Source organism: Phallusia mammillata, chromosome 2 (assembly GCF_965637545.1).
Source record: "Phallusia mammillata chromosome 2, kaPhaMamm4.hap1.1, whole genome shotgun sequence".
NCBI lineage: Eukaryota > Metazoa > Chordata > Ascidiacea > Phlebobranchia > Ascidiidae > Phallusia > Phallusia mammillata.
In genome coordinates this window covers 8,679,189-8,704,879 of record NC_137253.1, presented here as the reverse complement: position 1 = coordinate 8,704,879, position 25,691 = coordinate 8,679,189, and the positions used below count along the sequence as shown (strand labels likewise).

At 39.2% G+C, this 25,691-nt stretch overlaps 2 protein-coding genes across 2 annotated transcripts; both read left to right on the top strand.

Annotated features, from left to right (window-relative positions):
• The first annotated feature begins 500 nt into the window (after positions 1 to 500).
• On the top strand, positions 501 to 7,886 carry LOC145212918 (uncharacterized). Its single transcript, XM_080081164.1, has 6 exons — positions 501 to 707; positions 770 to 836; positions 899 to 3,777; positions 3,922 to 4,524; positions 4,623 to 7,598; positions 7,661 to 7,886. Exons 3-5 carry the CDS (start codon positions 1,191 to 1,193, stop codon positions 7,055 to 7,057), a joined length of 5,625 nt encoding a protein of 1,874 aa, XP_079937290.1. The 5' UTR covers positions 501 to 707; positions 770 to 836; positions 899 to 1,190; the 3' UTR covers positions 7,058 to 7,598; positions 7,661 to 7,886.
• Positions 7,887 to 8,283: 397 nt separating this feature from the next.
• Positions 8,284 to 11,375, top strand: LOC145212917 (uncharacterized). The gene is made up of 7 exons (XM_080081163.1): positions 8,284 to 8,338; positions 9,666 to 9,811; positions 9,930 to 9,988; positions 10,093 to 10,198; positions 10,434 to 10,589; positions 10,720 to 10,850; positions 11,290 to 11,375. The coding sequence occupies exons 1-7, from the start codon at positions 8,284 to 8,286 to the stop codon at positions 11,363 to 11,365; spliced, it is 729 nt and encodes a 242-aa protein (XP_079937289.1). The 3' UTR covers positions 11,366 to 11,375.
• Positions 11,376 to 25,691: the final 14,316 nt, after the last annotated feature.

Sequence of the window (25,691 nt, the reverse complement as noted above, 5' to 3'; positions counted from 1 at the left end):
TCAGAGTTGCAAACGGGTCTCAAATTGCAGCCCGAACCCGGCCCGAACCCGGCCCGAATCAGGCCCGAATCCGGCCCGAACCCGGCCCGAACCCGAAAGTCCAGCCCAAAACCCGACATGAGTCCCAATCGTTTTTAAGCAGCCCGTTTAGGCCCGAAAGTTTGATTGACGGCTCTATACATTGAAGCCTGAGGAAAGACCAAGACAACAAACACAATAGACGATTGGTCTTGAACAAGGCTTTTTCAGGCTGTTTGACATTTGGTCAGATCCAGCATTTGGCTACGTAGATCAAGAAAAAAATGTGTAAAGTCAGGACCGGATCAAGGACGTTGTTTACGTGTTGACGTAACAATGGACTGCCAGTTTTGTGTAATAACGCAACGTGGTTTAGTTCTTTTCGTTGCTGACTTCCGTGGAGCACGGTGCTGCGTCGGTTGAATTAGAAAAGGCTATTTATTGTCGTGTTGACGATTATTGGTGAGTCACTTTGTACATATGTGTTTAATGACTCCAACATGTGAATTATTGTAATGAATGCGAACTTAACCGCAATGACCTAATATGTCATTCGCTTTATGATAGTTGTACTGTACGTGTAATTGGGTTTAGACAAGGTGCTTAAGTTGCATTTTGTTTACGCAGTATTTCTGTTTTATCTTCACGTGAAGCGTGACTTATTCTGAACTGTCACCCAACATAGCTTGGTAAGAACTGAGTGTGACGTCATAAAGGCGCAGTGTGGTGATATATGTAATTGAATGTTTAGGTGTGCCAGTAATTGATGCGAGTTGAATACCCGTGCTATTTACTCTCTCCGGTTACCACAACAGTTGGTAAGATTTGTGCTATATTTCTGCATTTAAAGCGCAGTGTGTTAATGTCATGCTTTGTGCAGAAACCGTTTCCTATACGTTTCCAATTCGTTTTCATCGTCTTCTACCGTCCCCTTTGTCCTACATTCAAAGAATTCGCCTAATAAGATCAGCAAAACATCTATCTGTGTGGACTGGTTGTTGGAGGCTCTTAGGAATCGCGTTTCAATTCTCTCCTCGTGTGACGTTCCGCGCTATAACCGGGGCGCGTTCACGGGACGTTACATGAAAGTTTCAACTGTTCGTTGAACAGAAAATTACAGTTGAAATCAAGTTTCAACTGCCTCTTGAAGTACAGTTTAAACAGTTTGTTGAATGTTTAAGCCGTCGAAGATGAGCCAATCAAACGTTACAACTCCTGAAGCGGTCGCTGACTGTCGTCGACGTCTAGATGATCAATATCTAGCCGCCGAGTGTCTGATGAAGGACCACCGCAACAAGCAGGTGCTCGAGACGATCTTGGTTGCGCTTGAACACCTTTTTGTGGATACTGTTGCTGTCTACGAGGCGCATCCCGATCTTGCCGACGAACTAGCAAGCGTGAGAAAAAATAAGACCGAATTCGATGACCGTGTTTCTCACTGGGTTCGTGAGGTAAATTCTTCATCTAGCAATGTTTTACCTATTAACATAGCTAGTCCGAGTGGAAGCGGCGATAAGAGTCCAAAGGACAACGACTCGTTCTGCGGACGAAGTAGGCGCTCTAGTTCTTCGACTAATAGTAGAACTAGAGTTAAAGTAACGACACAGCTCGCGCGTCTTGCCATTCAGCAGACTGCGCAGAAGCAGGAGCTGGCCAGACAGCAGCAAGAACGACGCGCAGAAGAAGACAGACGACGTGCCGAAGAAGAACAGCGCCAGAAGGACGACTTGGAGATGCTAGAACTGCAGCACCAGCTACAAGCCGCAGAGGTTGAAGAGAAGGTTTGGGACGAGATGTCAGGAAACACGGAGTACGTGACAGTGAAGGAAGGTTTTGGTGAAACGACCACGCCTCCCCAAGAGAAGACTCTCGAGGACCAACGTCGCGTTCTGTTCACGTCACCACCTGTCACGTCGCAGCGAAGCCCTCCGGACCAGCGGTATGTGGTTGACTGTATTTCTCCGCCTAAGTCCCTGTCGCAAAATGCGCCTAAAATTAAATCTCCATTTGACGAAAGAGGTTCTTTCACAGCGACAAACCCAATTGTAAATAATACCTGTACATATGATTCAGCCAAGCCAACTGGCGTGCATGACAATGAGATTGCATCACTTGTAAAGCACATAAACAGACCGAAGCCTAAAGTTCTCGTTTTTGATGGCAATCCAATGGACTATTGGAAGTTTGTTCGCAATTTCGATTCTCGTATCGACGAGAAGGTCGATGACGATGGTGCCAAATTGTCGTATTTGGCGCAGCATTGTGATGGCAAGGCCCGTAAACTGATTGAACACTGCTTCAGACTAAAGGTAAACGGGTACCAACAAGCGAGACAGTTGCTATACGACCACTTTGGCAAGTCACACATAATCGCTCATGCATGTGTGAGGTGTGTTGTTAACGGTCCAGAATTGCGACCGAACGATGCTGCTGGTTTAAGCGAGTTTGCGCAATCGCTGCGCGATTGTTTACTTACACTTTCAGACATTGACGAGCATTCCGAGATGAATAATTACCCTACGTTGATTGCTGTTGTGAATCGTCTACCGTTCAAGATGCAAGAGGCTTGGAAACGGCGTGTTGAGAAAATTCTCAGAGATACTGGCCGTGAACCTTTGTTTGAGCATCTTGTGGACTTTGTGGAAACTGAGGATCGGATTGCAAATTCGTTGTTCAGCCGCATGCTCGATGAGCATCGCAACGAAGCTAAGAAGGCGAAAGGTAAAAGTAGTCATGTAAAGGCTTCCAGTCATGTCGTTGTAAGCGAACAAGAATCTAGGCCGAAGGTTCGTGCCGGACCTTCCCATTTTCCCACTTCCCCGTTGTGCCAGTGCTGTTCGGGAAACCACTTGCTTGCTAAATGTGAGGAATTTAAATCCCGGTGTTACCGTGATCGTCTGCGCGTCACCCGGCGCCGCAGACTCTGTGATAATTGTTTCAGATTTGGGCACTTTGCTACTAAGTGCAACAGCTCCAAAGCGTGTACCGTCAGGGACTGCAATGAAGCCCATCACACCTTATTGCATCCGCCAGAGAAGAGAGAGAGCGAGTCTCCTGTCAAAGGACCTGCGCCGGAACGGACAGTTTGTTCGGTTGTGTCGGCGGTTGGAAAGGACTGTCATGCTTCCTCCGGTAGACAGAGCGTCAACTTGATGATGGTTGCGGCCAAAGTCTGTGCTAACGGTAGGACTGTTGATACTTACGCTCTTTTAGATACGGGCTCGGGCATTACCTTGTGCGACAAGAAACTGACAGATAAGCTTGGGCTGCAAGGTGAACCTAGCAACGTGACGCTTAAAACGATCAACGGGGACAGTCGCAAGCGCGAGGGCAAAAGAGTGAATTTATCTGTTGCTTCGCTCGATGGCTCTACAACTGTGGAACTTCCTGAGGTTTTCGCTGTTGATTGTTTGCCTATCACCGCCAACAAGTTTCCGAGAAACGCGGAATTGGATGCACTGCCACATATTAGAGACCTGTCATTCCCACAGGTAGATTGCAGTGAAGCTTTGCTGCTCATCGGGCTGGACGTTCCAGAGGCCTTTCTCGTGCAAGAGGTACGAAAGGGACAACCGAAGCAACCTGTTGCATTTAGAGTTCCACTGGGATGGGCATTGGCAGGACCTGTCTCTAACAAGTCAACTGATTTGTTTTTCGTCAACTTTACTCAAGTTGCCAATGATTCGCTGCACGAGAAGTTAGAGCGAATGTGGAAGACCGACTTTCAAGATACTAACGCCGACGCGATGCCTATGTCGCGTTAAGACCGGTACGTCTTAGATAAAATGAAAACCAGTGTGCAATTCAAGCAAGGTCATTATGAGTTGCCGTTGCCATGGCGCCCGAACGCACGACCGCTTCGATGCAACCGGGACATGGCGCTAAACCGTTTGAGTTCTTTAGAACGTCGCATGAGACGCGACGCCGTTCTAGGCGATGCGTATACAAAGACGGTACTGGGTTACATAGCTAAAGGCTATGCCGAAGAAGTTCCAGATGAGGAACAGTCTGCAGAGGTAGTATGGTACCTGCCGCATCACCCTGTCACAAATCCACACAAGCCCGGAAAGGTGCGGGTAGTTTTTGACTGTGCTGCCAAATACCGCGACCAGTCGTTGAATGATGCTTTACTCCAGGGTCCGGATCTGACCAATTCCTTAGTAGGAGTTCTTTCAAGGTTTCGGATGGAAAGGGTAGCTCTTGTGGCCGACGTGGAGGCCATGTTTCATCAGATCCGTGTGAAGCCGACAGATTGTGATGCACTTCGGTTCTTGTGGTGGCCCGATGGCGATGTGTCGAAGAAGCCCACCGCGCACAGGATGCTCGTTCATTTGTTTGGAGCAACTTCTTCCCCTTCCTGTGCGAGTTTTTGTCTTAAACAAGCCGCTGATGATTTGCGAAGCGAATTTCCAAAGGAAGTCGTCGAGACGGTAGAAAAGAATTTCTACGTTGACGACTGTTTAAAATCCGTGTCGACTGAAGCAGAAGCAGTTCAGTTGGTCAAAGGTATCTGTGCACTTCTCAAGAAGAAGGGATTTCGGCTGACCAAGTGGCTTAGCAACAGCGAGCGAGTTCTCGCGTCTATTGATGAAGAGGAACGGGCTAAATCGGTGAAGGAGCTGGACGTGGATGGTTCCTCCTGCGAGAGGGTACTTGGTGTTCGATGGAACGTTTCGTCGGACGAGTTCGGTTTCAATGTCGATGTAAAGCAGCCTACAGCAGAAGGTCAATCCTGTCGGTGGTAAGTTCCTTATACGATCCTCTTGGCTTTGCAGCGCCCGTGATCGTGGTGGCCAAGACGATGCAAAGAGATCTCTGCAGAAAGAAGCTGGGATGGGATGACGTTCTTTCCGATGAAGACTCCGAATCGTGGGCAAAATGGTTGCAGCAACTACCGCGGTTAGGAGACGTCGTTCTGCCAAGATGCGTGAAGCCCCACGATTTTGGTAAGGTGCGAAAAGCGGAATTGCACCATTTTGCAGATGCGTCATCTACAGCTTACGGCGCGGTGACCTATCTGAGGCTGGTAGACGAGCGAGGACGCATTTACTGCTCGTTTGTAATAGGCAAGGCTCGCGTTGCCCCCCTGAAGACATGTTCGATTCCCCGCTTGGAGTTGACGGCGGCCGTTGTTGCAGCCAAGTTGGATCGACTTGTGAGAAAGGAGCTGCAACTGGACGAATGCCAATCCGTGTTCTGGACGGATTCGACTGCGGTTCTTCAAAGTATTCGCAACTGCAATAAGCGCTTTCCAGTGTTTGTTGCAAATCGCTTGGCCAAAATCGAGGATGTTTCCCGGCCTAGTCAATGGAGACACGTCAGCACCAAGGTAAATCCAGCGGACGAGGCGTCTCGTGGACTCAGTGTGAATAAATTCCTTAGGTCCAGCCGATGGCTTACTGGACCCCAGTTTCTTTGGGAGCAAGAAGATACATGGCCTTCCTGCCCAGACTTGTCGTCATTGCCAATCGAATTTCTTTTGGTAAAGAAAGAAACTCAAACCGTTTGTCTGGTCGCCAGCGAATCCGCTACGGATCGACTCATTGCCAGATACTCATCACTCAATCGGCTGAAAAGGGCTGTAAGCTGGTTGCTTAGATTCAAATCGATGTTGATGTCAAGGAGGTTTCCTGCCAAATATAAAGTATCTACTGGGGAACTGACCGTTGTTGAACTCAAGGCTGCCGAGCTTGAGATCGTTAAGTATGTACAAAAACGAAGTTTTCCGGACGTTATCGCTGCGATGTTGAAGGCCAAAGGAGAATACATTCGTTTACCAAAGAAAAGGAGAGCTCTTGGGAAGTTGAACCCGATTCTTGTCGATGGAGTTATGAGAGTTGGTGGAAGGCTCGAGCGTGCATGTGTCGAGTTTGATGTTAAACATCCCATGATTCTTCCATACGACCATCGGTTTACCGACCTGGTGATTATGCAGCAGCATGACGAGGTTGGCCATGCTGGAATGGGTCACACGTGGTCGTCTCTCAGGCAACGCTACTGGATCATCAAAGGAGGGGTAGCGGTTCGTCGTGTTCTCGGCAAGTGCGTTTCCTGTCGCCGAAGAAATGGCTCCCTGGGCAAACAGATGATGGCAGACCTTCCTGCTGCGAGACTGCAGGCCAATAAGCCACCGTTCTCAGTGGTCGGTGTCGACTACTTTGGTCCTTTCCTTGTGAAGCAAGGACGAAGTGAGGTAAAGAGGTACGGGTGTATCTTTACCTGTTTTTCCACCAGGGCCGCGCATATCGAAATAGCGCATTCACTGTCGACGGACTCCTTCATCGGAGCTCTCCGACGTTTTATCGGTCGTCGAGGACGGCCAGACCAGATCTACAGCGACAACGGCACAAACTTCGTTGGAGCTGAGCGCATCCTGCGCGAAGAGCTGAACAGGTGGAATCAAGGGCAGATCTACAAATATCTGCAACAACGTGATATTGCGTGGAGCTTCAATCCTCCCACTGCCAGCCACATGGGTGGGGTTTGGGAGCGAACGATACGCTCTGTGCGCAAAATTCTCAACGCTCTGCTTTCGGAGCAGACATTGTCCGATGAGAAACTGATGACGCTGATGGTGGAGGTCGAGGCCATCATGAACTCTCGTCCCTTGGTTCCGGTGACGTTCGATTCGAAGGATGAGGAGCCCCTTACACCAAATCACCTACTGCTGCAACGTGCAGCGCCGAATATGTCCCCTGGACTGTTTACGGGGAAGGACTGTTACCATCGTAACCGTTGGCGCCAAGTACAATACTTGGCCGACCAATTTTGGCGACGATGGTCGCGCGAGTACCTGCCGACGCTAATGCCCAGATCGAAGTGGGCGAATGGACATTCTAATTTCGCAGTCGGTGACGTTGTGCTTGTAGCGGATGATAATCAGCCCAGGAGCAAATGGCTTCTGGGTCGCGTGACCGATGTGCTTCCTGATCGAAAGGGAGTAGTGCGCCAGGTGGTGGTCAAGACTCACACTGGTGCCTTGAGACGGCCAATTGCAAAATTGTGCTTGCTATGCCGCGACGACGCGATGCGTGATTAATTGTGTGTTTATTGTGTTCGCAATTACTGCCGATGTTTGTGTGATGTGTTGTAAATGTACATCTGGGATTCGTACATTGTGGGGGGGGTATGTTACATCTTATTTGCCAGTAATTGCAGATTTCTATTGATTCCCGCATTTCCTCAGTACAACTTGTGTTGTAATCTATTGCGTTGTGTGACGTAACAATGGACTGCCAGTTTTGTGTAATAACGCAACGTGGTTTAGTTCTTTTCGTTGCTGACTTCCGTGGAGCACGGTGCTGCGTCGGTTGAATTAGAAAAGGCTATTTATTGTCGTGTTGACGATTATTGGTGAGTCACTTTGTACATATGTGTTTAATGACTCCAACATGTGAATTATTGTAATGAATGCGAACTTAACCGCAATGACCTAATATGTCATTCGCTTTATGATAGTTGTACTGTACGTGTAATTGGGTTTAGACAAGGTGCTTAAGTTGCATTTTGTTTACGCAGTATTTCTGTTTTATCTTCACGTGAAGCGTGACTTATTCTGAACTGTCACCCAACATAGCTTGGTAAGAACTGAGTGTGACGTCATAAAGGCGCAGTGTGGTGATATATGTAATTGAATGTTTAGGTGTGCCAGTAATTGATGCGAGTTGAATACCCGTGCTATTTACTCTCTCCGGTTACCACAACAGTTGGTAAGATTTGTGCTATATTTCTGCATTTAAAGCGCAGTGTGTTAATGTCATGCTTTGTGCAGAAACCGTTTCCTATACGTTTCCAATTCGTTTTCATCGTCTTCTACCGTCCCCTTTGTCCTACATTCAAAGAATTCGCCTAATAAGATCAGCAAAACATCTATCTGTGTGGACTGGTTGTTGGAGGCTCTTAGGAATCGCGTTTCAATTCTCTCCTCGTGTGACGTTCCGCGCTATAACCGGGGCGCGTTCACGGGACGTTACAGTATTTATAAAGCATTCCCATACGAATTTTTTCACTTTACACAGTGTCGTTTTTTTAATGTAATTATTGCAGTAGTGCAACAATGGCTAAAACTTTGCTACATGATTAAGCCCTGAGCCACAGCTGTCTCAGGCCTTAATTTTAGGTCTAATATAAAAGACTTGACCCGGCTCTGTTGTGGTATAAGAAACACATACCAGAATACTCATATACTTATCAATTTAGTAAATTGTTTAACATTTTTAACAACTTATTTGATTTTTAAACATAAGGAAATGTCGGCAGATCCTAATGGCGTTTGTTTTATGCCAGATTTCTGCAAAAGTGGAAATGGAATCAAGACGTGGTATAAATGGACGATTTTATTCATTTAGTGTGTTACCACCAACATCTCAAAATTGTAAAACAGTTACCGTAACTACCCATTTTGTAGATTTTGAATCAATTAAGAAGGAACATGCAAATTACCGAAGATAGTGATCAAAACGTTTGGCTGATGTTAAGATCTATAAACCTATAACATACAATTGCGTGTCATTGCGTTCAATACAAAGCTATTTGCAATAGTGCCGTTAAACCTTTAGCCAATAACATGTTTAATTCATGCACGGTGAGAACGTGGTCGGAAAGGCGGTTTTTATGTCGAGATAACCCTTGTGGATCTTGATGGTTGCTGACTCACTTTGCGAAAACAATACTCTCTCGTCACTTCGCGTTTTAACCACTTTTTATCATTAAAATGAAGGTCAACTCGCGACGAATCTGACTTCCGTAACAAGCGGTTTGGAATCAATTGGAAAGCCACTTAAAACTTATCCAAGTTAGTGAGATTGACCTAAAGTTTACCCGTAAGATTTAGAAACCTGGAAACATGCCATGTATTTGTAGTCCATACAAAAGCTATTTGCAAACGTAACATTTTTGAAATTCTGGCCAGTAGGGTATGTAAAGACATGCTCCGTAAGACCGTGTTTAAAGAGCGGAGTTTTTTTCAAAAAAACAAACAAGGAAAGCGATATTAAACGGCTTCGCAACGCGTTTCTTGTCAAAACTATGACGCTGCCTCAATGGCTATAGCGGCTAGCCAATTGAACCAATGACCGCGCGCTACTCTTAAAAAACGAGATATTCGTATTCCTCTGTGTGTATATTGGCTACACACATCCACAAAGGTGTGGTTGTAAGCTTTGTTACCACGATTGTTACAGTTTTAAACAATAATATTACCAAGATTGTGCATTTTCAAAGCTTATGTAAAATATTCCGTTTAAGTTAAAAAAACGTACATGTTTTCTAATAACAACTGTAGTTTTTTAAACATTTTATACTTGTCACCACAGCTCCCATAAGCGCTAAGAAGACATGTTCGATCGAAATTAAGTAGTTCTTTACATACTAATCCAAACATATGTGTCTCACAAGTGACGTTTGATTTTTGGACCTTTTGAACGATTTTGAAAGAGGGCAATCAGATTTTGTTTTACTAACACCCATAAATTGCCTATTTTTTGAAGCATTGGAATATAATTTGCTTCGTTTTCACTGCCTCATAAAACATAGCAATTAGTTCTCTCTGTCTCACATGAGCCAAGATAAAGTTGACAAAAACGTTAAGGACCAAATATAAGTCAGATATACGAGGGAAAACATACTTATCGCCATTGCTTTTACAGGCCTCCTATTTTTTGATATCCTTTCAAACTCTGCATCAAGCATGTTTCCCCGCAGTTTGACCAATTACTACCAATTTAAATACGACGGAAATAACAATTACAGTATAGCTGATGGTGGAAATGATATGTACGACGATGGCAATAAGGTACAATGTTTCAAAATCCCAACTTAGGCCTACAGGCTGCTGTTTTAAACTAATTTTTAAGACGACGCATGGTCGAACAATAAAAATTTAAGTTAATTTGTGTATGTTGTCATTTCAGCTTCGAGTGTGGAGAAACAATGAACGACCAGTGCAGGTCATATACAACTGGGCTTACAGGTATGTGCCTTTTCTACACTTTTCCAAACCGTTTTTACACTTTTCCAAACCGAATTAAATGACTCATTTTTAACAAAGAAATTTGTTACCTTTTTGGTTTATAGCGATCCCTTTGGCAATTTTTTGATTGTATGCAGAGCTGGGCATCCATTTGTCTTGTCCATGTTGATATTAAATCACAATGAAGAATTTCGAACGTATAATATTAAGGTAACATATGAATTAGCCTACTTACCGAAACCATAATTCATTTTTTTCTCGTTGATTTTAATGGAGTAGACGTAAAAATTGAACAGTTGAAGCAAAATTGTTACAAAGAACTTGATGTTTTGTTGAAAAAATAAGTTTTAATTCTATTATTTCTATTCTAGTTTGCAATCAGAAGCTACGATTCGTTGTTTTACAGAAGTCTAAATTATTCGTCTTTCAAGCAATACTTTTGTAGGAATATGGCCAATTGGGAGCAGACGGCAGTGGAAGCTATAGGTGGAATACTGGATCTTTATTGGTTGGATCATACAACATACATTACGTGTTGTATCAAGTTTATGGAGCCGGCGATCCTTCCATCATACAGATATTCTTTACAGTGTCCAGTCCAGTAAGTAGATAAATACAAAAACCAAGCTTGTACATCACAACAAATTAATTCATCATTGTTTTAAACATCAATAAATTTCTATTTATTAAATGCCAAAACCTTCTTTAGCAACCTACATTTGATTGTTTAGAAACTTGGCTCAACAGGATCCAGTTCTATATTTTATGTGGATTCGCAGAGAGACACAGATTATACCGATCACAAAGTCTACATGTCAGGGACCGCTCACAACGTCTACTTCAACTATATTCTAACATCCACGTAACAATTGTTTAGCGCTCTCGGGATATCACTCATTTAGAAATGCTCTACACAAATTGTGTGCGAGACGTTCAAATGTTGATTTTTGTGTAGTCTGGTGTATGATTTTTGAATCCAGAATGACTTGGTAAACTAAGAGGTTTGCCTTTTGGCTATTTTTTAAATTCCTTTTAATCTGAAGCTAAAAAACACAAGCTACAGGAAAATATATTTAGACTGACAAATTCAAATTTCCTGCATCTTCCTTTACCATAGGCACCAATCAGACAACACTTACGCCAAACAAAAGAATAATTTCGTTCCAACTTCTAAGGTCGACACATAGTAAAAATAGTAAAAACTCTTTTATCGATTTATGAAAATCGCATCGTATTATAGTAATGCTCTACGTTTATTTATTGCTTTTACTCACTCACTCTAATGAAATCAATCATTTTAGGTATCCACCGTCTTATGTGGCAACCAGTACCGTTGAAACAATTCTACGACAGATTTTCCAAGACTTTTCAGCATAAATAGCAGCAACCAGTCCCAAAATACAACATCCGACATAACATACAACACGCTATTTCAAGCATGCCACGATTTTCAACATGTCACACATAATACCGTGCTACAAATATTTTAGAGTGTTTCTTGTCATAATTTCTATGATTGTCAAGTAAGTAACTGTACATGCCACATATGTATGGTTTTTATACAACAAAATTTACACCAGTTTAAAGAAAATAAGAGTAATATAGTAACACTATCAGAGTAGACCAATCACCTAATTTTTATTGATGTCTAAATCGGACAAACTAGCGGCTTAGTTTTTTTTTTAATTTTTAGGTGTTGGCCAGTTGTTATTACATTGTCGCTTTTAAAATCGTCGCAATAGATAAAACGCAAGTTAAACAAAAGCGGTTTTATATGTCCTACACCTGCATAATCATTGTCCGCTTTCCATCCTTTTCTATGTTTCGATTTCCTAGTTTAATTAATATACAAAGTGGAAGTCTACTATTGTTTAGTTCGTGTTACGCCAACAATTTATTTGACTTTATTAAATTAAACAAAACGAGTATAAAACATGTTACTAAAAGTCACATTTGAAACAGTTTTCCTAGCGTAATAATTTTCTATCAAATCTTTCAGCATAATTTGTTTTTGTGCTGTTGGTATTTTAAGTATTGAGCATTATCACATTTTTACGTCTGAAAACACAGCGAAAAATAGCAACATGTTCTTGATATGTATAACCACGAATTTTAATTATGTGCCTTTTGTGCTTTAAAACTTAGACATGTCCTTCAAGAAAGCAGACAAACGTTTACTAATTCCGGTTTTATTTTTTAAGTCGTTGTTTCTTGAAATGCGAGTCGCCACGGAGTGTTGTTTTAAATATTCTGGGTTTTTGTGGGTCGCGTGTTTTTTTTTTTGAGTTAACGTTTTAACTTTTCTTAAATATTGTAAAAAAGTTACGTGTTTATAATCGTATCGTGGACCTCTTTTGCATGTTTACATTCGTGTGCATCAAAGCGTTTTGTTTTTTTCCTCGCTGTGTCGTTTTTTCCTTCAAGTGTGTTTTTATGTTGTGCGGTCTTCTATCATTAAACAGCTGTTAAAAAAGCATCAGCTTTAGTAAAGTGCATTCGGGTTTTTAACAAAAACGAAATTGTTAAGGATGTAGAATAAAACGTACTCATTTGATTAACCAAAGGTTTGGACAAAAGCAATTGTAATCATCAGTGAAAATCAAATGAGTACGTTTCTATTCTACATCGTTGGCAATTTGTTTTTTGTTAATGCTACTATTTAAGTCCGTGTCTTGTGTACCTAAAGTCGGGTTTTTGATTTCAGTGTTTCCATTTTTGGTGTGCACACAAATTTTAGAAATCGAAAAAAAAATAACTTGCCTAAAACTTTAACGCAGTGGTTCCCAACCGGGGAGGAATTTTATGAGTTCAGGGGATGAATTTTATAAAAACTGTAAAAAATTACATTGGAAATGTTACAGAATATTTTTGATTTTGTATATACATTAGGGATGTCCACTATAATTTGGATCCGGTTGTAAAGGATTATAAAGTGGACCTCCCTCGTTATATAGTCTATTTCAAATCGTTTTAATTATTTATATTATTGTGTTTTTTTGTCTTATGGGGAGGAATGAATAGTTCGAAAACGGGCAAAGGGAGGAATGTAACAAAAAATGTTGGGAACCACTGCTTTAACGCATGTTTTGCACAATTTTGTCAGTCTTTGTGTGACTCAAGTGTTTATAAACGGGCGTAACTGATGTGACCGCTCATATCACTGATGATGGCAGTAGCATTTGCCGAAATGTTTGATTTCTTATGTAATAAGTATGCCGCTTAATAAATCTATTTGTTACAAGTTGGTTTGTAAAAATCGTTTAATTTTATCTCAGTTCGTTCGTGTTGCAGATCCAATAAGATATACTGAGAGCGACATTTTTCAAACGTCTTGTAATGGCCGTGCCTCCAAAAAAATGTATGATGTTCGCTTTTCATCATTTTCGCTAACCTGAACAAACCTGAAACTGCCCAAGAATTTACACTTAAATATATAACCATAATTTGAACATTCTATAATCAGTCAAGTTTAGCGTTAGCCTATTGACGAACGAAATTCAACTTATAAAGCAGCCATCAGGTTATTGTCGGCAACGTCTTTTTGAATGCAATAGGGATTTATATAATATTTTTCCACTAGATGTCTTCATAGAGCCAGTCGAATAAAATTATATACGAAAATTTGTGCCTTGAATCCGAACTTAACACAAAGTGTCGGACAGCTAACCATAGCACTTGTTACATGCACGAACTTAAACGATTGTTTCCAAACTATCTTCATGCACTAATATACATATATATAAATTCATTGCATTGCATTGTATGGTTAACAACAAAAGTATTGACGAGACAAGCTTCGAGCAGTCTACTATTGCTCTCTGTTAAATGCACAGATGTATAAGTTTGAAGTGGGTTCCTCAAAAAGTTCAATGCAGTGAAACATAACGTTAATTTATTGCATGTATTTGAATTTAAAGTCAATTGTTAGACTACTTAAATGCACGGCTATATGCACGCACAAAGACAAAATACTTGCTTCCAGTAGTTGGTGTTGATGTTTTTAAACACACAAAATGCACAAAACTGTCGCTTATTTATGTTGCAATCTTGTAATAAATCGTATGACCGTAAATTTCCAATTTGATCCCCGCTAGTAAGCGCTTTAACTGTTTTTGTCACCCAAATTAGATAGCCTACTTGTTTTCAATCACCGAACGCCAAAAGCTTTGAAAAAAATATGATTCGACATGAATAAAAAAATCAGCACATATTTACCTCAAACAAAATACATGACTATAAAGGGAAGGGGTGACTTACGTTCTTCTTCTGCAGGAAATTTCATTTATACAAAATAATACGTCTTTATGTGGTAAATCTTGCCTGACATGATGTGTGATTGGGCCAAAAAAATGACATGATGTGTGATTGTGCCAAAAAAATGACATTATGTGTGATTGTGCCAAAAATAATCTCTGAGCTCTTCGGTTTGATTCTGATAGGAAACAACAGACAGGGAAATTTCAATCATTTATTTACCGACCGATGTTTCCAGGAACAGCGCATTTTTACTGCTTTTAACAATTTATTCTGTTACAAACTGTGTATGATACGGTCTATGTAATGTCTGTGCTATACGTTTCACCACAACTTCCAACATCTGTTCATAAATAATCGCTTTCTTACATATATGGAATCGGGTTTGGATATAGCTTGTTATACAGAATAAACCTTTAGAATAACAAAAATCAGCATATTTTCACCTGAACCATACTGCGTAAATATTAAGGGGTGACTTGTTGTTGTTCTGTAGAAAAATGTGTCGTAAAAAAACAATATGTTATTTATGTGAAATAATACATTTTAGTGTGACATTATCTGAGATTTTGTTCCAAAAATAAACTCTGAGCCGTTCGGTTTACATTTCTGATGCGGAACACAATACAGGGAAATGTCATTCATGTTTGAATGACCGAAGTTTCCGGGATCGTTAATATTTATTTCCAAAAAATTTTAAATAAGCCAATTTGTATTGCTGAAAACAATTTATATACCGTTACAACACAGTATCCACATTACAGAGTAATGGTTTATTTGAAACATATGTCCATTAAATTTGATCATTGCTTATTTACGATTAACTGGTCGCTAGTACAAACTGAAATTTTGCATCTGAAAACAGATAAAGTTTTATCGGATTTTACAAGTTGTTTTAGACTAAAGCTATAATTTGCTTGTGAAAACCGTTCGTTTCTAAAACAATAATTTTGCAAGCAGTTTATATTTCTAGCTTTAAAATACGTTGATATTTGTCTCAACGTCCTCCTGTTTAAGAACCAGGGGTTCTCAATTAGTGTTGTCAAAGGTCCAAGTACAAAAGTTTTAAAATCTCCAGGTCCGGACACTATTTTCAGAAATGCGAGTGCAGCATGTCTTAATTAGCTAATTGGGAGAATTGCTGTCTTTGATGAACACAATATTGAAGCCGAGTGTAAATACGAGCGAAACAAAAGCTTAAGTTGAGCACTAAACACTGCTTTAACGCTTGCAAAAGTATTTGACAGATCACATTTCAGCCGCTTTTGCAAAATTATTTCGTTTAGGAAGTTTATTAAATTACACACAAGACTGACTATACAAAAATTGTGCGCAAACAACTGCCCCTTATATATGTATTATGTGTAGTGGTCTCCCTAGAAAACGTTTTATCGATTCCAGTTTGGAAACTGCTGCCACATAGCAATTTTAAGTAATTCATACAGAAATGTACACAACAAAAGTGTTACATTGAGCCGTTAGATATGGACCTCCGCACGCTTTTAAATCGTTGGGGTGACTGTCTTTAAAGTGGTACAAACCGCCGTCCAGTCATTGCGCTGCGAAGACGGTAACCCAAACGACTTGCAAAGAAACCACCAATTGAAAGTCGGTTGCATAAACTGGAGTGTGGCCAGAGTTTTTTAACATCTAACGTTACTCATAGCGGTCCTCAGTGTACTCAGAGAGCAATGTATTCGCAAAGCCAAAAAAAGATAAAAATGAGAAAGAGCATTGACGTGACGACTTGTATTTATCTTAGCAAATGCGCAGTACGTAGAATAAGCATTAGGGGTAAAGTGATTAACTAAACAATGTTTTTTTCGTATACAGTAAACATACTATTCAAAATTGGTTAGCAATCGCAAAATCAAACTCTTTCTGGTATAGTGCATTTGACCGATTTGGTATGCTGGGAAGACCAACATGATCGTGCCATGATAACGTTGAACGATGTGCTGCTTCATGATGATTACAAACATCGCAACATTTCCATGACCAAGTGTACTCAAGTCGCCTACAAGCAAGGTTTTCGGCTGATCGGTTTGCAGGATGAAGGACAATGTTTTGGTGGTAATGATGAAAGCTACAATATGTATGGAACGAGCGTGTGAAGAAGACGTACTCGGAGGAGACTGGGGCAACCAAGTTTACCAAATCCAAATCGTCGAAGAAGAATTGTTTAGCACTGAAGAGATGAATGGAGTAAAACAAGATAAAACAGAATGTAGTTGTGTGAACTACGAATAAACACTTTGCAATATTTAATAACATCCACACTGTCGTTGTTATGCTTTAGAGGTTGGTTTTATTCTATACAACATTTGAAATAAGAATTAATGGCGTACTGACGATTATATTATGTGGACTGTATCTGCTTACCGTCCGCATAAACACTTGGGGCTGAATAGTGAATATGTTCAGCTGGGGCTGTAATTGGAATTGGTTTGCTCACATTGTAACATCACAAGCTTTACCTACCTGAGCAGTGTGTTCTCAACAAATAACGATGTTGAGGTAGACACAAATGCCCGCATCGGAATGCTAACTCAGTTTGGTCAATCAAGCTTCAAAGTGTCAGAAGTGGTAAAGATCAAACTGTACCAGTCCATTATAATGCTCACCGTTTTGTATGCTAGCGAAACCAAGAAAATGACAGGTAAGCTAAAAAAACACAAAAACGTCTACCATCAGCGTTCCTAACAATCCAAAATATTACATAAAAGGACCACATTGCAGTCGATGAAGTGTACCGAATTTGCGGTATAAAGCCTCCATGGACCATCGCGTTAACACGGATTTTCAGATATGCGGGACATGTGTTACGCATGTCAGGCAAACAGGCTCCGAAAATCTGGACCTGGAAGAAGACTTTCCGCAAATATCCAGAAATGGAAGGGTTAAAACATGAAGGAGAAAGAGGCCTTCGAAAAAGACAAAGGAGGAAACTATAACAACAATAATAATAATAAATACCCCCACGTGTCTGTGTTAAAAAACAAAGATTTTTTTTGTAAAATCCATTTCTGAGCCACTAGTATGAAGTACTGACACCACACAGCGATACACAGTCATATAGTAATTAAGAGAGTAAATCGATAGTTAGTATGCTATGGTAAATCACCGCGCTAGAGGGAAATCCTTCCGATGTAAAGATAATGCTGAATAGGTATTTTTACCCGAAGAAAAAAGGCTCGTTAAGACACAGCCCGTATAAAAAGCAGAAAGATCTGTAATTATTCCAGTCCTAATTAAAGCATAAAAAGCACTGCTGAGTATCAAAGGTTATACTTTGTCTGGATGATAAGCTCCAGCAACCGCTAAAAAGAATGAGAACACAAAACGATGACCAGCCTGGGATGGAAATGGAGGAACGATGTCATGGTAAGTAGGATTGGTTTGGTTTCAGTTACGTAAAGTTCAAGTTGAACTCTAAATTTTAGTAAAAGCTATTTGCCTTTGCGGACCTGAATTTTGTTTTGGTTGACTTGACACAATGTTTTGTAAAGCTGAATTATAATTTTGTTAAGCTGAATTATATCTGCCTGAATTATAAGCGATTAAGTAAACGAGTTACTTTTGTGCCACCTAAGGACTGCAAGTCGGGCTTAGCATTTTGCTGGTTTCTGGCTAGACTTCTGAAAAATAATAAAAATAAATAAATAAGTGGTTAAATGCTAATTGTGTGCACACACATAGTGTACATTTAAATAATTGTTGCGTATAAAATAGAATCTGTATATGTTTCGTGTAGGCTTATTGGCAAATGGGTTTCCTTGATGGTAAACTACATATTCGGTCTCAATACGGGCTTTAAAAGCATCTTCGCATTAGGACTGAGTTCAAAATGAGGGACGGCATACAAATCTGAATCACTATAAACGTCATGTTCGGCGCCCAACATGTTTTTTGTTTAAAGCTCATTTAAGTTGCAATCACATTTAGTAAGTCGAGAGCCACACTTTTGAAACATTTGTTGACAAAAATATTGCTTAAATAGAAGTATTGTGTATTCGTAACTTACGAATAACCACAAAATAAATTGTAAATTTATTAAATAACACAAACATACAAAGAGTAGTATAGTGAAAACACCAGCGGTGTCAATTAAATATATCAATTAATGGAAAACAACGGCATACAAAGACGCTACAATCAAAAATTTTGACCCAGTAAGACAAGATTATACCGTCACCAATAACGAGTCCAATCTATGGGCGGGCACTGGTATTAGGCTCGGGCAAAACACGTAACTTGTACAATTACTTTGTGGGCCGCACAAACACACTTGACCTGTGATCCGCGTGTTTGAGATCCCCTTGTAGAGTTTACCACAACCAACTTAAAAAAGTTTTACTAAAAACTTTCTCTACGCCTTCTCAGAACTTACAACAAAGCTAATTATATTGACACAGCAGCGCAATTGCAATATGTCTTTGCTTTTGTTGACATTCGTAGCCCCTAGTTATGTTGTAGTCATCATAAACAAAACGGCGACGTAACGCATTTGCGCAGTTTGACATTGCTGAAAAGAACATGATTAGTTCGGGTTTTACAAGCTATATTAAACATTACTGGTCGCATAAACTTTTGAGGCATTTCTTTAAGCTACATATGCTGTGTTGTGATATTTCTGTTGTCTTGTGCTTTGCAGAAAAGTTTACCCCACCGGAGCAAAGCACAACCGAAATGAGAAACAACGAAAAGCTTGAATCCATGATAAGAGAGAACAATAAAAGCGTCCAAAGCAATCGAAAACTCATAGGATTGAGTCTAATCTTCTTACTGCTGATTTTCACTGGCGGATTTGTCGCTCTTCATTTCTCGGTACGACTGTACAGAAATTGATTTGTTCAGCTATCAAAGTTCAGCAATGTCATTTTCCATTAGAAAACTGTCGGGCAAAATATCCCAAACGACTCAATAAAATCAAAGCTTTTTAAATGATATATATTGTTTATAAAACAGGAAAAATTGTCGGCACATAAAAATTACATTTGTTTTTCACCAGATTTCTGCAAAAGTGAAAATGGAAACAAGACGTGGTAAGATTGAACCATTTCATTCATATACTTTGTTAGAGTCCCACATTTCTAAATTTTGTAACAGTTTTTTTTTTTTGCTTCGATCTGAAGGGCACGAACGAATCAAAAGAGTCAACTTACAATGATAAAAATAATAATAACAACTCTTTAAAGTTATGCCTACTCAAACTCTAAGTATGCCGATATTTGCTGTAGTCAGTTTAGTTCATTTGCACTTAAATCAAACAAAATAGATGATGGTAACACAAAATTGTGCGTGTGAGGCAGCGAATAACCTCGTGGTCGTTCTGTCAGCCAACCCTCTGTGAATCACCCGCATTTTAAACTAGAAGAAAAATTAGGGTCGTAAGTTAATGAAAAAACTGTGTTTTATGAGGACTTTAAAAAATCCTCTCGTCTCACTTTTACACAATGGTTTTCGCGAAATGAATGATCCCAAGATGCAACAGTATGAAAATGTTGCGCAGAACAAATGATCCTCAAATAGCGACAGGAAATAAAGCATTCACACGAAACTCACGTTCGACTACACTGTCCATTTACCAAAGCAAACACGTAGTTTGCAAAAGCTGGAATTGCATAAAAATTGAACGATGTTATAAAACCTGAGACACCCAAACCAAAGTTTCTGCAAAAGTTTTAAGTTGCAATCAGCTTAGTTTATTCATACGCATTATATTTAATACATTAACAGTTTTTTGATTAAAACAAGTGTATTGTTTCATGTGACTTGAATCGCATAATCGCTTTCAAATCAAAATAGTTAAGAACCCAGCTGCAGAGGTCACGAAGGTTTCTTGCAGTTAAATGCTGCATTTAAACATGTTTCTTTTAATCAGCAATGAGTGCAAACTATTCGAGTCGCCTCACCGCAACAAACAACATGGAATCTGTTCAAACATCATTGGCAGCTTTAAAAGGTAAAACTTTTGTATACCACTGCCCTGTTATCATAATGATATTTTATGCTGTGTGGTACTGCTTGCAATCCTATAATATTGTATACGTTTATCTTGCGAAACTTTTATTGAAAATTTGTAACTGCGCGTTTTAACCATTTTTTGAAATTATAACGCAGGTCAACTTGAAAGAAATCTGAGTTCCTTGTCAAGCGATTTACGATCACTTAAACAACAACATACAAATAATCAAAGTTAGTCACTTAAACATTTGCTTTATGCTAAGATTTTAAACACGAAAACATGCTACGTATTTTCAGTCTACACCAGCTATTTGAAATGATGCCATTTTTAAATTCTTAGCCAATAATGTATTTTAAGCCATGCACGTTGAGAATGTAGTTAGAAAAACGGTTTCTTCAATCCGCAAAATGATTGATCCCCAACAATAACGACAAGATAGTTTTCGTAAAATGATTGATCTTGAAATAGGATCATACTTAGTCAATTGATTAGTGAAATGATAACGAAATAAAAAGGTTTAATTAGCGTTTCTTGTCAAAACAACCAAATGAAAAATTGTAAAATGTAAGTTTCCTTGAAGCAGGTTGTTAGTTGAGTTTCGACTCCTAAATAAAGTGCTGATAACCGGATTAGTGACAAATACATTTGCTAGATGTCAAGATTTTGAACCAGGAAACATTCAATGCAATGTATTTGCACTCTATACAAAGCTATATGCAATGGTGCTATTGAAAATCTTAAGCCAATCTTGTATTTTAAGTCCTGCTCAGTGAGAATGTGATTTTGTAAAACGATGTTTTTTAACATAGATAAACCTTTTTGCTAGTTGTTAACTAAAAATTATTTGGATCATGTAATCGTATAAACTGCCTCCGTGGTTCGCCACAAGTGATTGCAAACAAATTGTTTCATTTACAAAATTCAAAGCCGAGCTGAAGCAAAGCCAAAACATCTTGAACAACACGTGAATCCTACACCAAATAAACTGCTTTACACAAAACCTTGTGCAAAATGAGTGATTCACAACAATAACGACAAGACAGTGTTTGGAAAATGATCGATCTTGAAATAGGGTCGTACTTAGATTTATTCAATTAACTATAGCGACACGAAATAGCTTAATTAGCGTTTCTTGTCAAAACAACCACATGAACAATTGTACAATGTAGTTAAGATACTTTATTGAAACAGGTTGTTTGTTGAGTTTCGACTCTTGAATAAAGTGCTGATAAGCGGATGGTCGGTTTAGTAACATAATTTTGCTTCATAATCTTGAACAAGTGTTGATCTTAAACAATCAAACTATTTCCACGTCCTGCATTAAGAACGCTTCGTGATCAACGTTAGTGAACTAAACATTTCCAAATGATCAATGATCAACGTTAGTTTCCAAATGACAAATGATCAACGTTAGTGAACTAAACATTTCCTAGATGTCAAGATTTGAAACCGGTAAACATGCAATGCTATGTATTTGTATTCTATGCAAAGCTATATGCAATGGTGTCATTGAAAATATTGAGCCACTACCATATTTTAAGCCGTGCTCGGTGAAAATGTGATTTGAAAAACGGTGTTTTTTCACCACGTAATTCCTGCACCAAAAAACTACTTTGCACAAAACATTCCGCCAATTGATTGATCCCCAAACATAACGGCAAGATAATTTTTGTAAAAAGATTGATCTTGAAATATAGTCATACTTAGGTTTATTTAATCGATTCCTGCAAAAATTGCGGCACGAAAAGCTTAATTAGCATTCCTTGTGAAAACAACCACATGAAAAATTGTACAATGTAGTTAAGATACTTCCTTGAAGCAGGTTGCTTGTTGAGTTTCGATTCTTGAATAAAGTGCTGATAAGCGGTTGGTCGGTTTAATAACATAATGTTGCATCATACTTTGAACAAGTGTTGAACTCAAACAATCAAACTTTTTTCATGATCCAGCATTAATAACGTGATTAAAATAGATACCTGTCTACGTTTCCATGGTTCATAGACTCTCTTATATGTTTTGTAAATAAATCTCAACTTCAAGCGTCCCTATCCTCTCCTGACTAACACATTCGATGTATTTTGTCAGCATTGCATAAAAACCGTGTTAAAATTAGTTGATTATAAGGTATTTGCCTTATTTGTTTAGGCACATTGCAGCACAATATGTCAAGAATGGAATCAAAAATTTTCGATGTTCAAGGTAAAACAAAGACACAATTTACGTTTTTTTCTTGACCACTTTTCACAGGAGAATTTTATGTTTTTATCGGGTTTCGGGCTTGTACTTGTTGATTCGATCTATTGAACAACATATTTGACACTGATTTACGAGATATTATTGCCTTGTTTCTTATGGTGATATTTAAAGCTCTGAAGTACAACTTGCAATCCCACATTTATATGTTTATTATGACGAAACCTAAATGTGACTACTTTTATAGGAGACTTGACTACTTCCATTGGGGATATTTTTGAACTTAGCTTTTAGTTATTGTTCTTTTATTTATTAAAATGTTACCATAATTCCTATTTCTGCACTTTAATGCTGAGACAATTTTTCACAAATGGCATAATTTCAACAACTTTCAAGCTAATAATGGCTTTTCTTTTTTGGTTTCGGTCTGGTACTTTTCGGTTCTGCATATAACATTTGGTCCTATATTTGTCACTGATGTACGAGGTAAAAAAGCGGTTTCTAGTCATAATTAAACATGTGTCGTCTTTTTTCATCCAGAAATGAGTGCAAATTATTCGAGTCGTCTCACCGGAACAAACGACAACATCGAATCTATTCAAACAACATTGACAGCTTTGAAAGGTAAAACTTTCTTAAGATTGCCTCATTATCATGGTGATGTTTAAGCTCAGTGCTATATGCAATCGCATGAATGTGTAAGTTTACCTTGCGAAAAATTTTATTGCGCGCTCATAACTGCGTTTTTTTACGAGAAATCTTGGTTTCGTGTCAAGCTGTTTGGAGACACTCGAACAGACTTAAACATTTGCATCATGTTACGATTTTAACCTGGAAACATACAATGTATTTGCATTCCATGCAAAGCTATTTGCAATCGTGCCATTTAAAAATCTTAAACCAAATGTATTTTAAGTGATATGCAGTGTGAGAATGTGGTGTAAAAAATGATTTTTTGACATAGACAACTTGTATAGTAGTTGGATTAAAAACAGTCACATCATGCAATCGAATGAATGTCTGCCTTCGTGATTCGCCAAATGTAGCTTCAAAAAATAAGTTCGTTTTAAAAAATTAAATCCGAGCTGAAACTAGGCGGATACATCATGAGCATCACGTGACTCCTTACACCAAATAAACTGCTTGATACTACCCCTTTAGCAAAATGATTTATACCCAACAATAACGGCTTAGCTAGGTTTTGCAAAATGATTGATTTCGAAATAGCAACATACTTAGGTTTAGTAAATTAATTAGTGTAAAAAAGCGGTATGAAAAGGTTTCATTAGCGTCAAAACAACTACATGAAAAATTGTAAAATGTAGTTAAGATACTTCCTTAAGGCACATTGATTGTTGAGTTTCGACTCGTACTGGAAAGCGGACGGTCGGTTTAATATGACAGTATCGCAAAGCATATCTTCAACGCAAGATCCTGTTGTTAAATATGTGTTAAGACGTGTAGCGCTATCGTTTCCACGCCTCGGGTTCAGGTCGATGCTCTAATGCAGTGGTTCTGAAAGTATGGGTCGCGACCGAAACATGGGTCGCGCAGGGTCACAAACTTGGGTCGCGCTATGGTGATTCAAATATGTCCAAACGAACTATTACTGCATTAAGTAAACACAAACGAATTAACTTAATGTAGCAGTAGTAAAGTCACCACACTCGACCACGTTGTACAGCAAAATGAACTAATCATTGCAACATACTGACAATACCCTTCCAATTTTACTGTCACGCACATGGCGATTGTTACGTCTAGCACAGGGAATACAAGTTAATCATGCGAAACTGAACGTGGAGATGTAACAGTTAGCGTTTAAGGATGAATAAGAATTCGTACAAGGAAACATTTTTAGATTTGGGATTCACTTCTATCAATGATCATGGTACTACAAAGCCATAATGTGTGTTGTGTTATGTAGTGTTGTTGAATCGAACTCGTTAAACATGCAGCCATTTTGACATGAGCAGACTCCTATGCGGCGACGAAGTGGCCCCGAAACTGTTACATTTTTTGATGTTTGAGGCTTGGGTCGTGAGATGTTCATAATACTCGAATTTGTGTCGCGGTCAAAAAAGTTTGAGAACCACTGCCTTAAACGATAAGGGGTGGTAGGTTCCCGGTCCTGCTTAAACTATATCGTCTAATGAATTTACTCACATACCGCCAAAAAATCGGGATATGTATGCTCCTTATGAAACACAACGAAAGTGAAATAAACTAGATAACAAATGACCACTAACGAAATATATAAAATGACAAGTAAATCGACACACAAAGTTCTACTGTTAAGCGATAAACATGGAAAATAGAATATTTAAACAAAAGCAAAAAAAACTTTTGTACAATGACTGTATTGAGAACGTGATTAACATATAGCCTCTCTTATATGTTTTTGAAATGAATCTCAACATCAAGCGTCCCTATCTCCTCCTAACTAACATATTTGTTTGTGTCAGCATTGCATACAAGCCCTGTTAAACGTTAGTAAATTATAATGTATTTGTCTCATTTGTTTAGGTACATTGCAGCACAATATGTCAACTATGGAATCGAAAATTTTCGACGTTCAAGGTAAACAAAGACGCAATTTACGTTATAACTCGGCCACTTTTCCAGAAGAGTATGTTTGTGTTTAATTCGGATTCGGGCTTCTACTTTTTGATTCGGTCATGAAAATAACCGCTGACTGGTTTACGAGATAAAATATCGGTTTCTAGTCTTAATTAAACACTTGTCGTGTGTCCACATTTCAACATGCTTTTCATTCAGCGATGAGTGCAAATTATTCGAGTCGTCTCACCGCAACAGACAACAACATTGAATCTCTCCAAACTACATTGGCAGCTTATAAAGGTAAAACTTCGTTATACAACTGCCTCGTTACTATGGTAAAGTATTAGGCCCTGGAGTGCTAAATGCAATCCTACAAATTTTTAAGTTTACCTTGCGAAAACATTTCTAAATCAAAATGCAGGTCAACTCGGGAAAAATCTGAGTTCCGTGTCAAGCGGTTTGGAAACACTTAAACAGCAACGTACAAATGATCAAAGTTAGTGACATTTGCTTTATTTTAAGCCATACACGGTGGGAATGTGGTTAGAAAAACGGTATTTTGTGATCAAAATTAACCATTATGGTTTTGATGGTTGTTGGACAAAAACAGTCGGATCATGCAATCGAATGAACACCTGCTATTCGTGGTTCGCCAAAAGTGATTGCAAACAATAAGTTTTATTTTCAAAAATCAATGCCGAGCTGAAATTAGCATCACTTGACTCC

Bases quoted from the DNA above. Each gene is read 5' to 3' on its own strand.
- LOC145212918 (XM_080081164.1), top strand. From the start codon at position 1,191: ATGTTTAAGCCGTCGAAGATGAGCCAATCAAACGTTACAACTCCTGAA. The intron at 3,778-3,921 runs GTTAAGACCGGT...TGAGTTCTTTAG, and splicing joins CGACGCGATGCCTATGTCGC to AACGTCGCATGAGACGCGAC. The intron at 4,525-4,622 runs GTATCTGTGCAC...GAGGAACGGGCT, and splicing joins AGCAGTTCAGTTGGTCAAAG to AAATCGGTGAAGGAGCTGGA.
- LOC145212917 (XM_080081163.1), top strand. From the start codon at position 8,284: ATGGCGTTTGTTTTATGCCAGATTTCTGCAAAAGTGGAAATGGAATCA. The intron at 8,339-9,665 runs GTATAAATGGAC...TTGCTTTTACAG, and splicing joins GGAAATGGAATCAAGACGTG to GCCTCCTATTTTTTGATATC. The intron at 10,590-10,719 runs GTAAGTAGATAA...TTGATTGTTTAG, and splicing joins TCTTTACAGTGTCCAGTCCA to AAACTTGGCTCAACAGGATC.